Consider the following 16,745-nt stretch of genomic DNA (forward strand, 5'->3'; position numbering starts at 1 on the left):
CCAACCGGTAGTGTCCACTCCACGGGACGACCCTCCACCAGGCCTGTCTCACGCACCCACGGCGACCGTACGACCCCACCATGTCTGATTCCCACCACCGCCGATCACCCCTCACCTCTTAGCGTGTGTTCAAGCCCACTCGCCCCACAGTTGTGTGTTCACCCCACCGCCGACCCTCCACCTGTGTGTTCCACCACAGCCGACCCTCCACCGTGTGTTCCACCCACGGACCGACTCCCAGTGTGTTCCACCACGACGACCCTCCACCAGTGGTCCACCACAGACCGACCCTCCACCCATGTGTGTTCCACCCACGCCGACCCTCCACCCGTGTGTTCCAACCCACGCCGAGCCCCGTACAGCACCCACCGGTGTGTTCCACCCACGTCTCCACGTGGTGTTCCACCCACGCGACCTCACAGTGTGTTCCATCCACGCCGACCCACGGCTCACCCACGAGCTCCATGTTCTCCTACCCACGCCGAACGCCTCCACCTAGTTGTTCTCACTCCCTACTGACTGACCCTCCACCAGTGTGTTCCACCATGCCGGGTTGCCTCACAGGCGGGTTTGATAGTGAACATATGGGGGGGCCTGCTCACTCAGCACAGCCCTGTCTCCCCATGACCTTTCAGGGGAATTAACAAATTAATACTTGAGATCTCCAATGTAGGCTATTATGTGGTAGAGTGGAAGGGGGGGGTTGTGTTTGGATCATCCTGTAACACAGTGACTAGATCTATTTACTACATGTTCTATTGGATCACAGGAGGCTGCTGGAACGGAGCATGTGGAATGGCTTCAGACACCTGGAAACCATGCGTTTGATACCATTCCACAGATTCCGCTCCAGTCATTACCATACGCCCGTTCTCCCTAATTAAGGTGCCTCCAGCCTCCTGTGTATAGGCTATTGTAGTCATGTTTACTGTGTCGGATATCAACCTRTGAAGAGACAGACTTGATAAGATAACCTGTATTATTTGTACATTGGTCTCTATTTTTCTCAGGTGTGGTTTGTTTTGTCCGATCAACTGTCATAAGGAAATAACCTTGACAAGTGCCTTCTTTATAAGAGTGTCATAAACAAGATACACGTTCACCAAAGCCCCGTTTATACCTTCCGCTAACATYKATCCTTCATCCTGAACTTGTCCCGATCTTGTCCGTTTACACTTATAASATCTAAACAAAACCAGATCACAGTGCGTCTTTTTAATCGTCTACACCTGTCTAAAAATGTGGGCACAATCAGAATGTGGACAAGATCAGGACAAAGAACGCATGTTAGAACCAGGTATAAACGTGMCTCAAGAAGCTAATACCTGAATAARAGTGATTACTACGTGGAACGACAAACAAGGGGTATGTGAAAGCAATAATATGGTGGCAATATGACTGACACGTGATCATAACAATAATACACTTTATTTGCATAGCATTTCTCGTACAACACATTGTAGCCCAAAGTGTTTTACAGTTAGCCTTGTGTAATAAAAAGTGTAGCTGGCTAATTTCAGTGCCACTCTGGATAAATATATACAGTTAAGGTTTTTATTAAGAGACAAAAGGATCAAAGCAGCGCAGTTTCATATCAAATATATTACACAAGAATGAGTTTAATATGTACACCTGTATTACCACTCTAAATATTCACAACTTTAATAGTGTTCATATATGATCACCCCATTGATTCACAAATATGCCCTAAACATTGGTTTTGGAACTACCTTACTGAGAACATTACATGACCGGAATCAACCAATGAGCTTCCTTCTCCTCACAGACGGAAGAGCAAATGACCAATGAATGTGCTGTGGTTATTGCTATTGTCAAAGATCCATGTATTGGCCCAAAGTTGCATGTAAACATGGTCTCCTACGTTCAGCTGCAGCGAGATGCCATTGGTTGCGGTCTCATGTCGGTTTCCAGAGACGTGGTTGTACACAGTAATCATCTGTTCTCCGTTGTTCATCAGTCGAAGCCCCATGGGTCTAGAAGAGCTGTTGTGACCTGAGAAGCTGAAGTWGTAGACTCCTCTGACCMGTGCTGTGAAGATTCCTATAGGAAGGGGACAGGTCAATAAAAAAAGTTACTCTCTTATTTTACCAGGTAAGTTGACTGAGAACACATTCTCATTTACAGCAACAGCCTGGGGTATAGTTACAGGGGAGAGGAGGGGGGTGAATGAGCCAATTGGAAGCTGGGGATGATTAGGGGACCGTGATGGTTTGAGGGCCAGATTGGGAATTTAGCCAGGACACCGGGGTTAACACCCCTACTCTTACGATAAGTACCATGGGATCTTTAGTGACCACAGAGAYTCAGGACACCCATTAACATCCCATCCGAAAGACGGCACCCTACACAGCGCAATGTCCCTAATCACTGCCTTGGGATCTTTTTGGGGGGACCAGAGGAAAGAGCATCTCCTACTGGTCCAGGACCAGCCCTGATCAGCTTCAGAGGTAAGCCAGCAGTGGGATGCAGGTTGYTACGCTGCTGACAATTCAAACAACCTATGTTATACATGTAACTGAAACCACTTCGGTCTGTACTGCTTCAGTCAGTTGGGCGCATAATGATACCCGTCTTCTTTTACTGTGAGGAATGATAATGAAGTGTTATTAAAATAGGAACTATTGATTAAGTGAAGAGCGTGTGAGAGTGAGACTAGAGAGTWATAGGCCTACCTGTTGATGGGTTGTAAGCACTTCCGATGTTTGTGTAGACATTCTTGTAGGTCAGAATGATTTCAGTGTTGAAGGGGCCAATGTGGCCAACATTGCTGATGGAAGCTGCAAAAGCCACTTGTCTACCTGGAATGATAACACTAGGTTAAAGTCCATGTTCTGTTGGGATCTATACATCAATTCCTCATCACTTAGTTGTTACAGAATTATCTAATGTTAGTTGAAAAGRTTACGTCGATTTATATAAGAAAAACTGCTATCATACTCAGCAAATGTGCTGATAGTTTACAGTCATCTGAGATTGAATAAACAGTCATACTTATCATCTGTGTGGATCTCAATCTATTACCTTGAAGGTCTCTCTTCAGTTCCTCCACCTGACTCTCYCTGGCTCTCAGTTTAGCTCCCACTGCTGTCAGCTCTGCTCTCTGCTCTTCCATTGCAGCGCGCATCTCTCTCAGCACACAGTAGATGCCGGACTGGCAGGTTTGTTGGCTGTACACCGTGGCTTCTGCCTCTACTGCCTGTTCCTCTGCAGGAATCTCTTTGGCTTTGCTCTCTACTCCCTGGTAGTCTAGCTGCTGAGTGATGCCATTCACTCTGATCTCGTCAGAGTCCTGAAGCTGAGCCACTGACAGGTGACAGAAGACTAAGGCTAGCAGAGGCGCTGCTGTCTTCATTCTTAGACTGGAAGATACTGGATGATAATGCTGGATTCTTGTTGTCTTGGTTGTTTGTCTCGACTGTGTTTCTCTTCTTGTGGTTTATTTTGCTCAGGTCTCAGTCCTCTCTATATACCCTGCCCGTCCTATCAACTGCCATAAGGAAATAACTTGACAAGTGCCTTCCTCAAAATAGTGTCATAAACAATATACACGTTCACCAAGAAACTGATACCTGAATAGCAATGATTAACTTAAKGTTGGCACGTGAAAACATCAATAATATGGTGGCAATAAGTCTCCTCGTCTTGTGGTTTGTTTTGATCAGGTGTCAGTCCTCTCTCTCTCGATATATATCCAACTCCCAAGGAAATAACGTTGAAAAGTGCATCCTTTAAAATAGTATAATGAACCCGTTTTATGGTAATAGACTAGACAAGATGCATGTTCAACAACAAGTGAATACGTGAAGGTGAACAGAAGAAAACAATGTGATACCTGATAACAAGGGATAACTGATAACACGGGATAACTGATAACAAGGGATAACTGATAACAAGGGATAACTGATAACATGGGATAACTGATAACAAGGGATACCTGATAACATGGGATAACTGATAACAAGGGATAACTGATAACAAGGGATACCTGATAACATGGGATAACTGATAACAAGGGATAACTGATAACAAGGGATACATGATAACAAGGGATAACTGATAACAAAAGATACCTGAAAACACGGGATAACTGATAACAAGGGATAACTGATAACAAGGGATACCTGATAACAAGGGATAACTGATAACAAGGGATACTTGATAAACAGGGATACCGGATAACAAGGGATACCTGATAACAAGTGATACCCGATAACAAGGGATACCTGATAACAAGTGATACCTGATCAGGGATACCTGATAAAAAGGATACCTGATAACAAGTGATAACTGATACAAGTGATAACTGATAAGGGATAACTGATAACAAGGGATAACTGATAACAATGTGATAACTGATAAAAGGGATAACTGATAACAAGGGATAACTGATAACAAGGGATACCTGATAACAAGTGATACCTGATAGCAAGTGATACCTGATAACAAGTGATACCTGATAACACGGGATAACCGATAACAATGGATAACCGATAACAAGGGATAACCGATAAAAGGATAACCGATACATCTGAAAATATGAATACAAGGATATCTAACAGGGATACCTGATAACAAGTGATACCTGATAGCAAGTGATACCTGATAACAAGGGATAACTGATAACACGGGATAACCGATAACAAGGGATAACTGATAACAAGGGATAACTGATAACAATGTGATAACTGATAACTGATAACAAGGGATAACTGATAACAAGGGATAACTGATAACAAGCACGTGGACTCCCAGATGATGGCAATAACCCTGAAATGTGATGTTATTGACATTAGAAAGTCAATTTTTTACGGTCTTCAAACAGAATTCACAAAAAAATACATTTCATTTGCAAAATGCATTGACTCCCAGACGTTAATACATGACACAAAATCAACTACCTCCGTCAAAACATACAACTTATCTAATGAAAAGTGATTTCAATTAGTCGTTACACAATGGCCCAATAAATACTATCAACATACTCTAACATGGTTAAGTCTCTTTTATATGTCTGGCCCATTTGTTGWTKCTATAATTATAGAATAAAAGGCAAGTAAACATATTATCACAGCATGGGCTGGATTCTTTTGTCCTAAAATCATTTGACCAAAGATGACCAAGAAGAATGTCAATATCAATATCAATATCCAGAAACAATATCCAAAATATTCCATTTGAACTGAGAGCTGAACTATGTTCCTCTATGGGCCCCTCTACTTCTCCTTTGTCTTTGCCCTCGGTCTCTTACTTGGTCCATTCTTGCAAACAGCAACTCAGAGGGGACCTCTTTTAAGCATGAATAAGGAATGATTGCATGATTGAACAATTGTGCAAAGAAGTGTTGCACACGTGCAGAAGAGGTCCACGTTCGTGGAAGTAAGGTGTATCAGCTGTGACCAAATGTTTTKATTTTGTTTGTCAATACTCAACTGAGTTTTGCTTCTTTTGTTAAGAGTTGTGTTTGCTGTTTTGCAACAATGTGCTAAGCATTTAAATTGTGTGTGAAAGCAATGAGACATGACTTACAGTTTAACAAAAAATAATTCTGTTGTGCTCATGAGGTTCAGATGGAGATCAAGTGGAACCATGTTTCATTACAAGTGTCTTAGCAATTGTAATTGCCAGGGAGGAAAAGTATTTAACGTGACTCATCTCCCATATTTGTGTCCAATATTTGTATCTGTACAAATTCAAGACTGATTCTGCATGTTGAGTTCAACAATACCTGATTTACACTACCGGGCCGAGCCGAACTGGGCAGGCCTGCTTACGCATCCACCAGACTGGCACCATGCTGGAGAGGACAGACTGGCACCATGCTGGAGAGGACAGACTGGCACCATGTTGGAGAGAACAGACTGGCACCATGCTGGAGAGAACAGACTGGCACCATACTGGAGAGGACAGACTGGCACCATGCTGGAGAGGACAGACTGGCACCAATGCCTGGAGAGAACAGACTGGCCCATGTTGGGAGGACAGACTGGCACCATGCTGGAGAGGACAGACTGGCACCATGCTGGAGAGACAGACTGGCACCATGTTGGAGAACAGACTGGCACCATGCTGGAGAGAACAGGACTGGCACCATGCTGGAGAGAACAGACTAGCACCATGCTGGAGAGAACAGACTGGGCACCATGCTGAGAGAGAACAGACTGGCACCATGCTGGAAGAACAGACTGGCACCATGCTGGAAAAACAGACTGGCACCATGCTGGAGAGAACAGACTGGCACCATGCTGAGAGGACAAGACTGGCACCATGCTGGAGAGAACAGACTGGCACCATGTGGAAGAACAGACTGGCACCATGCTGGAGAGAACAGACTGGCACCATGCTGAAAGAACAGACTGCACCATGCTGGAGAGGACAGACTGGCACATGCTGGAGAGGACAGACTGGACCATGCTGGAGAGACAGACTGGCACCATGCTGGAGAGGACAAGACTGGCACATACTGGAGAGGACAGACTGGCACCATGCTGGAGAGGACAGACTGGCACTATGCTGGAGAGGACAGACTGGCACCATGCTGGAGAGAACAAACTGGCACCATGCTGGAGAGAACAGACTGGCACCATGCTGGAGAGAACAGACTGGCACCATGCCGGAGAGAACAGACTGGCACCATGCTGGAGAGAACAGACTGGCACCATGCTGGAGAGAACAGACTGGCACCATGCTGCGAGAGGACAGACTGGCACCATGCTGGAGAGAACAGACTGGCACCATGCTGGAGAGAACAGACTGGCACCATGCTGGAGAGAACAGACTGGCACCATGCTGGAGAGGACAGACTGGCACCATGCTGGAGAGGACAGACTGGCAACATGCTGGAGAGGACAGACTGGCACCATGCTGGAGAGAACAGACTGGCACCATGTTGGAGAGGACAGACTGGCACCATGCTGAGAGAACAGACTGGCACCATGCTGGAGAGGACAGATCGGCACCATGCTGGAGAGGACAGACTGGCACCATGCTGGAGAGGACAACATGAAAAGAAAACACCAGAACCAACCCAGTACAGTTAGAGCTGTTGTGTGAATCAGGCACAAGACACTATTGTCTTCTGACATGACCAGTCTGAGAGATTTAGTCTCAGATAACAGATTTAGCAGCAGGAAGTCACCCTTTCCTACTTCCTCTCTGTGCTTTTACACAGGATGTGGTTGGTGTAACCAGTGGAGGGCAAATGTGAATGTTTTCAATGATTCATTCTTTCACTTCTTCCTTGTATCATTGCTCAATAATGTACAAAAACCCATTTGTGCACATGCACTGACCCTTACGAACAAAATGAAGGAGGACATTAAGGGCATGGGGATGGACTCACTCATTCTGGAAATGTGCAATAGTGAAATGTAACTAACTGTGTAAAATCATCATGCAATCATGGACATTAAAATAGATGTATAGTAACATTATGTACAACACTCAGGAACCTCAGACATTAAGGGGATGTGTAATTGTGTAATATTGTGTATATGCGGGGGAGGAGGGGGGGACGGGGGATAAGAGTCCTTAAACTGTCATTCTAGCTTTGTTTTTTGATGTTTGACCCATGTCTCTCACCGTATCGCAGTGCATTTTCTTGTACGTAAAGCAAATATCTGTAAAAATCAGACAATTAGAAATATCTAATGTGACATGGCAAGATTGGATCCTGTATTTGAAGCCTTTTCCAGAAATGAGAATTCCACCAAAAATGTAATAAATTGTCATAGGATGGTGCTGGACCATCTGCCATAAACAAAAGGGGACAACTTGATGAAAACGCTTTACATAAAGGTTAAAATCCTGTTCCTAGTGATGATCCTGACCTTTACGTATAGCTTTAGTAAAGCAGACATGGACGAGCCTCAGACCCTGAGTTAGCTCTGAAACTATTTCAATGTTTCTTTAAAATGCATTTAGACCTCTAATGTTTCTTACAAAAAGATGGGAGAGAGAGGCAGAAATAGAGCAAGTGGGAAAAGGGGAGAGGAAGAGAGAGAGGAAGGAGAGGAGAGACAAAGAGAGAGAGAGAGATATTGGGAGTCAAAGAGACGAAGAGAGAGAGACAGAAACAAGAGAGAGACAGAGAGGGAAACAGAGAGACACAGAGAGAGAAAGAAAATTGGCAAAAAACACACACATTTCTTCACACAGGGTTGTGGGGTGAGACAGGGATGCAGCTTAAGCCCACCCTCTTCAACATATATATCAACGAATTGGCGAGGCATTAGAACAGTCTGCAGCACCTGGCCTCACCTACTAGAATCCGAAGTCAAATGTCTACTGTTTGCTGATGATCTGGTGCTTCTGTCACCAACCAAGGAGGCCTACAGCAGCACCTAGATCTTCTGCACAGATTCTGTCAGACCTGGGCCCTGACAGTAAATCTCAGTAAGACCAAAATAATGGTGTTCCAAAAAAGGTCCAGTCGCCAGGACCACAAATTCCATCTAGACACCGTTGCCCTAGAGCACACAAAAACTATACATACCTCGGCCTAAACCTCAGCACCACAGGTAACTTCCACAAAGCTGTGAACGATCTGAGAGACAAGGCAAGAAGGGCATTCTATGCCATCAAAAGGAACATAAATTTCAACATACCAATTAGGATCTGGCTAAAAATACTTGAATCAGTCATAGAGCCCATTGCCCTTTATGGTTGTGAGGTCTGGGTCCGCTCACCAACCAAGATTTCACAAAATGGGACAAACACAAATTGAGACTCTGCATGCAGAATTCTGCAAATATATCCTCCGTGTACAACGTAGAACACCAAATAATGCATGCAGAGCAGAATTAGGCCGATACCCACTAATTATCAAAATCCAGAAAAGAGCCGTTAAATTCTACAACCACCTAAAAGGAAGCGATTCCCAAACCTTCCATAACAAAGCAATCACCTACAGAGAGATGAACCTGGAGAAGAGTCCCCTAAGCAAGCTGGTCCTGGGGCTCTGTTCACAACACAACACACCCCACAGAGCCCCAGGACAACAGCACAATTAGACCAACCAAATCATGAGAAAACAAAAAGATAATTACTTGACACATTGGAAAGAATTAACAAACAAACAGAGCAAACTAGAATGCTATTGGCCCTAACAGAGAGTACACAGTGGCAGAATACCTGACCACTGTGACTGGCACCAAACTTAAGGAAAGCTTTGACTATGTACAGACTCAGTGAGCATAGCCTTGCTATTGAGAAAGGCCGCCGTAGGCAGACATGGCTCTCAAGAGAAGACAGGCGATGTGCACACTGCCCACAATGAGGTGGAAACTGAGCTGCACTTCCTAACCTCCTGCCCAATGTATGACCATATTAGAGACACATATTTCCCTCAGATCACACAGATCCACAAAGAATTCGAAAACAAATCCAATTTTGATAAACTCCCATACTACTGGGTGAAATTCCACAGTGTGCCATCACAGCACCAAGATTTGTGACCTGTTGCCCAAAAAAAGGGCAACCAGTGAAGAACAAACACCATTGTAAATACAACCCATATTTATGTTTATTTATTTTAACTTGTGTGCTTTAACCATTTATACATTGCTACAACACTGTATATATATATATATGACATTTGTAATGTCTTTATTGCTTTGAAACTTCTGTATGTGTAATGTTTACTTATGTTAATTTTTATTGTTTATTTCACTTTTGTATATTATCTACCTCACTTGCTTTGGCAATGTTAACACATGTTTCCCATGCTAATAAAGCCCTTGAATTGAATTGAATTGAATTGAAAGAGGCAGAAAGAGAGTAAGTGGGAAGGGGGAGAAGAGAGACAAAGAGAGAGAGAGAGATATAGGGAGTCAAAGAGACGAGAGAGAGAGAGACAGAAACGAGAGAGAGACAGAGGGAAACAGAGACAGAGAGACAGAGAGAGAGAGATGGAGAGAGAGAGAGACAGAGAGAGATACACAGAGAGAGCGAAGGAGAGAGAGAATAGTGGAGGTTTATAGTGTGATTTCTTCCTTCCCTGGGTGCCTGCAGCAGTATGATTGTGTGGAGGAGTGGGTGAGTCACTCTGGTCTCAGTGTGTGCAGTGCTGCGCAGGTCGCACATCCAAGCCTGAAATAGACTAGAGCGCTTGTGTCTATACCTCTAACTCTAGTCTGTGCTGAGTGGGAGGACTCGCTAAACACGCAGACACAGAACATCGCTCTGCTCCCACACACTTCACAGTATATCATCCATATAAAACCTGAGAGAGAGAGAGATATAGTGAGAGAGAGTGAAAGAGAGAGAGAGTGATAGAGAGAGTGAGAGAGAGAGAGAGAGAGAGAGTGAGAGAGAGTGGGAAAGAGAGAGAGTGAAAATGAGTTATAGTTATACCAACATAATCAAAGTCAACACCCTCCATATAGTTGTGATACTATTTGTTACTCTTACGTGTTGATGCACTGAGGACTTCCTTCCTGCCTTATGTGCTAGGACTGTGTAGCCTGGTTCCCGGTCTGTTGAGGTTTCTTGTCACTGTCAAGCCCCAAAAAATTCCATAAGAGTTGTCGAAGAGCAGACAAAACAGTCTGGCTCTCAGGCTATCGGACAATGAGCTGATAACAGAAGATACACAGTAATTGGGTGATAAGAGCTCTCACTGTACAAGACACGAATCTAACATACTGTATGCCCAAGTGTACAAAGTCATTTGGAGCCATGAGGCTGATTTTCAATATCCAACATGATGGAAAAGCCCGCTATTATTTCACTATCAATACAACTGTCTATATTTGACCTTCTACTGTCTGCTATAAAATTTACCGTCCTGCATATTTGCTATCGTTTTTCAGTTGGGTTTACAGCCACCAATCTCCTGAAACCGTTTGTCACCCTTCACTGACCATTCATACTTCTGGAGAATTTCTCATCTGAATGTGTACACATAGTTAGATTTTATGTTATGTTAATTTTAAGAGTTTTCAAACGGAATAGTAAAATTACACTATCACGTCTTCTCTCCTCTATGGCAGTTTTCTGTTGGATTTGAATATTTAACACTATGCATGTTACTACTCATGACCCATGGTCGACATTACATCTATAAGAGTTATTTTGTCATTTTTCTAGCTCAATGTAATGATGTGATGTTAATCACTGAATGATAAAGAAGAAAATAAAATTAACAAAAGAGGTAGAAAAGCACGTTGAATAACCTATTTAATAAATATGAGTTTAATAACAAAAATTGAATCAAAAGAGCTAGATATGATGCAACCAACTATCAGGGATCTCATGAGAGAGTACCTAAAGCAGGGGCATTTCATTTATAGAGGCGTCCATTTTATCCCAACTGACAGTAGTGAGATAAAACGGAATTCTAAAAGCAAAATATAATTATTAAATATTTGTTTAGTGCACCAGCCATAATAGTATAGGAATGGCACATAGTGTATCAAACAATATCTGATCATGTATGAATTGCAGCCTCAGAAAAATAGATTTCCGCCACTTGGGTAAGAGTGGAGTAGGTCGATCACAAGAAAATATAAAATAAATGTTTCCACATTTCAGACTCAACAACAAAATTAAGTGAAAACTGTACTTTTTCACCTCACTACAATTTTGGTTTTATGAGTGGCAAACAATTTTAAATGTGAGTGATACAGTTGAAGTTGGAAGTTTTCATACACCTTAGCCCAATACATTTAAACTCAGTTTTTCACAATTCCTGACATTTAATCTGAGTAAAAATTCCCTGTTTTAGGTCAGTTAGGATCACCACTTTATTTTAAGAATGTGAAATGTCAGAATAATAGTGGGAAAGGGAATGATTTATTTCAGCTTTATTTATTTCATCACATTCCCAGTGGGTCAGAAGTTTACATACACTCAATTGGTATTTGGTAGCATTGCCTTTCAATTGTTTAACTTGGGTCAACGTTTCGGGTAGCCTTCCACAAGCTTCCCACAATAAGTTGGGTGAATTTTGGCCCATTCCTCCTGACACAGCTGGTGTAACTGAGTCAGGTTTGTAGGCCTCCTTGCTCGCACACGCTTTTTCAGTTCTGCCCACACATTTTCTATGGGATTGAGGTCAGGGCTTTTGTGATGGCCACTCCAATACCTTGACCTTGTTGTCCTTAAGCCATTTTGCCACAACTTTGGAAGTATGCTTGTGTTCATTGTCCATTTGGAAGACCCATTTGCGACCAAGCGACCAAGCTTTAACTTCCTGACTGATTTCTTGAGATGTTGCTTCAATATATCCACATAATTTTTCATCCTCATGATGACGTCTATTTTAAGAATTTCACCAGTCCCTCCTGCAGCAAAGCACCCCCAAACATGATGCTGCCACCCGCGTGCTTCACGGTTGGGATGGTGTTCTTTGGCTTGCAATCCTCCCCCTTTCTCCTTCAAACATTATGATGGTCATTATGGCCAAACAATTCTATTTTTGTTTCTTCAGACCAGAGGACATTTCTCCAAAAATTACAATCTTTGTCCCCATGTGCAGTTGCAAACCATTGTCTGGCTTTTTTATGGCAGTTTTGAGCAAGTGGCTTCTTCCTTGCTGAGCGGCCTTTCAGGTTATGTCGATATAGGACTTGTTTTACTGTGGATATAGATACTTTTGTACCTGTTTCTCCGCATCTTCACAAGGTCCTTTGCTGTTGTTCTGGGATTGATTGCACTTTTCGCACCAAAGTTCGTTCATCTCTTGGAGACAGATTACAATCTTTGTCCCCATGTGCAGTTGCAAACCATAGTCTGGCTTTTTTATGGCAGTTTTGAGCAGTGGCTTCTTCCTGTGCTGAGCGGCTTTCAGGTTATGTCGATATAGGACTTGTTTTAATGTGAATATAGATACTTTTGTACCTGTTTCCTCCAGCATCTTCACAAGGTCCTTTGCTGTTGTTCTGGGATTGATTTGCACTTTTCGCACCAAAGTACGTTCATCTCTAGGAGACAGAACGCGTCTCCTTTCTGAGCATATGACGGCTGCGTTCCATGGTGTTCTATACTTGCGCACTATTGTTTGTACAAATGAACGTGGTACCTTCAGGCATTTGGAAATTGCTCCCAAGGATGAACCAGACTTTTTTTCTGAGGTCTTGGCTGATTTCTTTTGATTTTCCCATAATGTCAAGCAAAGAGGCACTGAGTTTGAAGGTAGGCCTTGAAATACATCCACAGGTACACCTCTAATTGACAAAAATTATGTCAATTAGCCTTTCAGAAGCTTCTAAAGCCATGACATCATTTTCTGGAGTTTTCCAAGCTGTTTAAAGGCACAGTCAACTTAGTGTATGTAAACTTCTGACCCACTGGCATTGTGATACAGTGAATTATAAGTGAAATAATATGTCTGTAAACAATTGTTGGAAAGATAATTTTTGTCATGCACAAAGTAGATGTCCTAATTGACTTGCCAAAACTATAGTTTGTTAACAAGAAATGTGTTGAGTGGTTGAAAAACGAGTTTTAATTACTTACATACACCTAAGTGTATGTAAACTTCCGACTTTAACTGTATCTAAATATACGGTACCTTTCTTTGTGTTTCGCCCTCCTCTAAAAAAAGTATTGGATTAATAGAACTATGATCAGTTTTCAAGTGTAGATTTTGCTGCAAGGACTTGTCTGAACATCAGTGAAGACCCCCAGATGGACCACATATTGCCATATCATACTGTATGTAGGTGATATGTTAAACACATATCCAAGTGTTGTGAGATCTGACATGCATCTGCAATGTAGTCAGCCTGGAACTCAGGCATTTACAGTACTGCAATGTAGTCATCCTGGAACTCAGGCATTTACAGTACTGCAATGTAGTCATCCTGGAACTCAGGCATTTACAGTACTGCAATGTAGTCATCCTGGAACTCAGGCATTTACAGTACTGCAATGTTTCTCATTTGCATACATATGCACACTGTGGGTATCAACCCTCATCTAATTTGTCATGTCTCATGGGTATTAAGCCAATCAGCTGTGACTTCTGGGGAGGAGCCAGGTAATCTCATCAGTTCCTCTGTGTTCTTGAGTATTTGATGTTCTTTTCGAATTCCTTTCATTTGAAAATATTGCATCTTAATGTGTTTAATGGAGTTAAATGTTTACTTAAATTCCGGAGAGGACCAGACCTGAATGCAGCTCTTTCAACTAGTCACCTTGAACGTAGCTCTTCCATCAACTCAACAAGCACCAGCTGCTACTAACTGCCAATCATCCTCCATACCTGTCCTCACTCTTGTTAAACACCACAGCCACCACTACTTAAACCTGACCTAACTAACATCCCTCCTCCACCTTTAGTCTCATATCATTTAAGTTCCTCCTGAGGGGGCCTGTCATCATCATCACCACCACCACCACCACCACCACAGCAGCCTGATGATGTTGACCAAGACTCCAGGCCCAAACTCTACAGTCCACCCCCTGGTTCCTTCATCTACATTTCTTGGCTTCATCTTGTCAATTCCCACTCTCCTCCTGAATCCCTTCACATCCATTCTATTCCCTCTTTGTTCTTGACTCTAGAGTGAAATGTGTAACAAGTTCATCTGGACAGTATGTGAAGGATCAATATCACCACACCAGTGTCCAATAGAGTTATAGAGTGGTGATGAACAGAACACAAAGTAACATATCATGTTATTGTTCTGTATACTGACAACCTGTGTGTGATAGTGTGTATAGAGTCTGATTCTGTTTCAGCTCTTCTCCTGGACTATGAAGGTTAAACACCAGGAACTGATACACTAAACAGCCCACACTGGTCCATGAACCTATACTTCACTCATGTAGGTTAAATAAGACCACAAACTAAAAGGTTTTTCCAAATATGTCATGGCTTCCTCTTCAGTCCACAGTAGAATGTACTGGTGTATATCTGATTTTAAGAAATATTAATAAAATATCTATACAAGCTCTTTGTACATTCATTTAACACCTTCTTAGTATTTCATTATGTTATTTCTGAGTTTTATTACTAGAAGTGTTTAATAATGTTATCTTGACATGTTCCATTCTCCATTCAGACGTCTAGTAATTCTCATTTGGATATGCACACTGTGGATATCACATCTCATCTCATTCGTCCCCTCAAATTGGTATTAGACCAATCAGCTGTGACCTCTTAGAATGAGAAAAGTATGTTTTGTATCAACCCTGTCTTCCCACCTCCTTGATTTCATGACAAACATGTCAACTACAGTATATTATTGTATTAATATGCTCTAAACACATCTAATCGACCAGAAATACACCAATACATCCCGGTCTATTAGAAAATATGTATATATGCCATGTATTGATGAACATGTATTGTAATGTGTTCATACCAGGGACTGTAGTGACACTCTTGCACTGAGATGCTGTGCATTAGACTGCTGCGCCTCTGGGAGCCCTTTGAATTGAGACAAAGAAACTATTGTGTGCTCCATGGGTCATAGCTCATGGGAGAGGGAACGAAGAGTGTAGGTATCTCACCACAGCAAGTCAGGAACATAAGAGAAACAATAAGGAATCTAAGACCCTTTTAAAAGCATCTGAGTTGTTGACCAATAGTATTACTGTACAGTTAACCTCCAATCAGATATGCGACCACATGATGAGGTCACAACAGAGGCTCTGGTTCTCAGAGGTGTGACAATGGGGGTTGGCAAGATCTACACAGAGAATTCTGAATTCCTAAGACAACACGAGGAATTTCTTTGCATAAAGTTGATAAGAAGAGTCCTACATCACTCTTAAGGTCAAAACACGGAGTTCTCTCCCAGAGGTCACACCTGATTGTTGTAAAAACCCATGAAACACGACCAATGAGATGAGAGTTGATACCACACAGAGCTGTATGTGGGGAGTAGAAGGTGATCCCCCCCCCCCCCCCCCCCCGTCATACATCTGGGGGTCTACACTGATGTTCAGAGAATAGTCCTTGCAGCAAAATCCACACTTGATAAATGGTTGTAGTGCTGTAATCCCAGACATTTCCAACAGCACACATTTACAGTGGTTTTTATCTTTCCTACTAACCCACCAAAACACATATTTAAGTACATTTTTTTGGTAGAAAAGACAAGTGTCTTCCAGGTGGGTTGTACTCATCTGCTTTGTTTCTAGAAATCGAGTGATGCACGCCAAGTCTGTGACCCTCCAGTGAGGTCAACGTACTGCCGCCAAGGCGCCTGTCTTTTGGTCTGCTTTGTCGTCACAACTTGTCTTTTCTACCATACATTTAGCTTCTCCAACTGCTCCCTGTCCTCCTCGCAGGTGGGCATTTATTGTCATGAATCTTGCCCTGGAGGCAGCTCTGAAGAGGGTACTAGCTGGCATAATGTCATGACATCTTACGATTAAAGCCAAATTTGACTTGCAGCTGGCCCATCTAGTGGAGATCTCTCAGTTCTGCCTCCAGGACAAAATTCATGACAATAAACGTCAACCTGCATCCTTCTAACTAACAGGTGAAGGTGCTGTTTCGGATATTTTATGATATTAGGTGCAGAAAATGGAGAGAGAGAAGCTGCAGTACACTCTAATAAAGACTGTTCGTGCATCAGCAGCTATATCACTACAGCTGAACAGATTATTTTCTCCATAGTGACATGGACTTAAGATCTGTGCGCTTTTCACATACATTATTCAATGAGAGATTTGCGAACATATTAAAGTTAAGCATGCTGATCTAGAATAGTGTCTTTACAGTACAGGCAGAAATGCAGGTTTGATTCATAGTTCAACATTAGGCTTATGAA

At 42.6% G+C, this 16,745-nt stretch overlaps 1 protein-coding gene across 1 annotated transcript; it reads right to left on the minus strand.

Moving 5' to 3' along the window:
- Nucleotides 1–1,580: 1,580 nt before the first annotated feature.
- LOC112072719 (complement C1q tumor necrosis factor-related protein 3) lies at nucleotides 1,581–3,548 on the minus strand. The gene is made up of 3 exons (XM_024140105.2): nucleotides 3,043–3,548; nucleotides 2,694–2,819; nucleotides 1,581–2,061 (listed from the first exon to the last, which is right to left on the minus strand). The coding sequence occupies exons 1-3, from the start codon at nucleotides 3,371–3,373 to the stop codon at nucleotides 1,781–1,783; spliced, it is 738 nt and encodes a 245-aa protein (XP_023995873.1). The 5' UTR covers nucleotides 3,374–3,548; the 3' UTR covers nucleotides 1,581–1,780.
- Nucleotides 3,549–16,745: the final 13,197 nt, after the last annotated feature.

The sequence above is a fragment of the Salvelinus sp. IW2-2015 genome, unplaced genomic scaffold (genome assembly GCF_002910315.2).
Source record: "Salvelinus sp. IW2-2015 unplaced genomic scaffold, ASM291031v2 Un_scaffold2012, whole genome shotgun sequence".
Classification (NCBI taxonomy): domain Eukaryota; kingdom Metazoa; phylum Chordata; class Actinopteri; order Salmoniformes; family Salmonidae; genus Salvelinus; species Salvelinus sp. IW2-2015.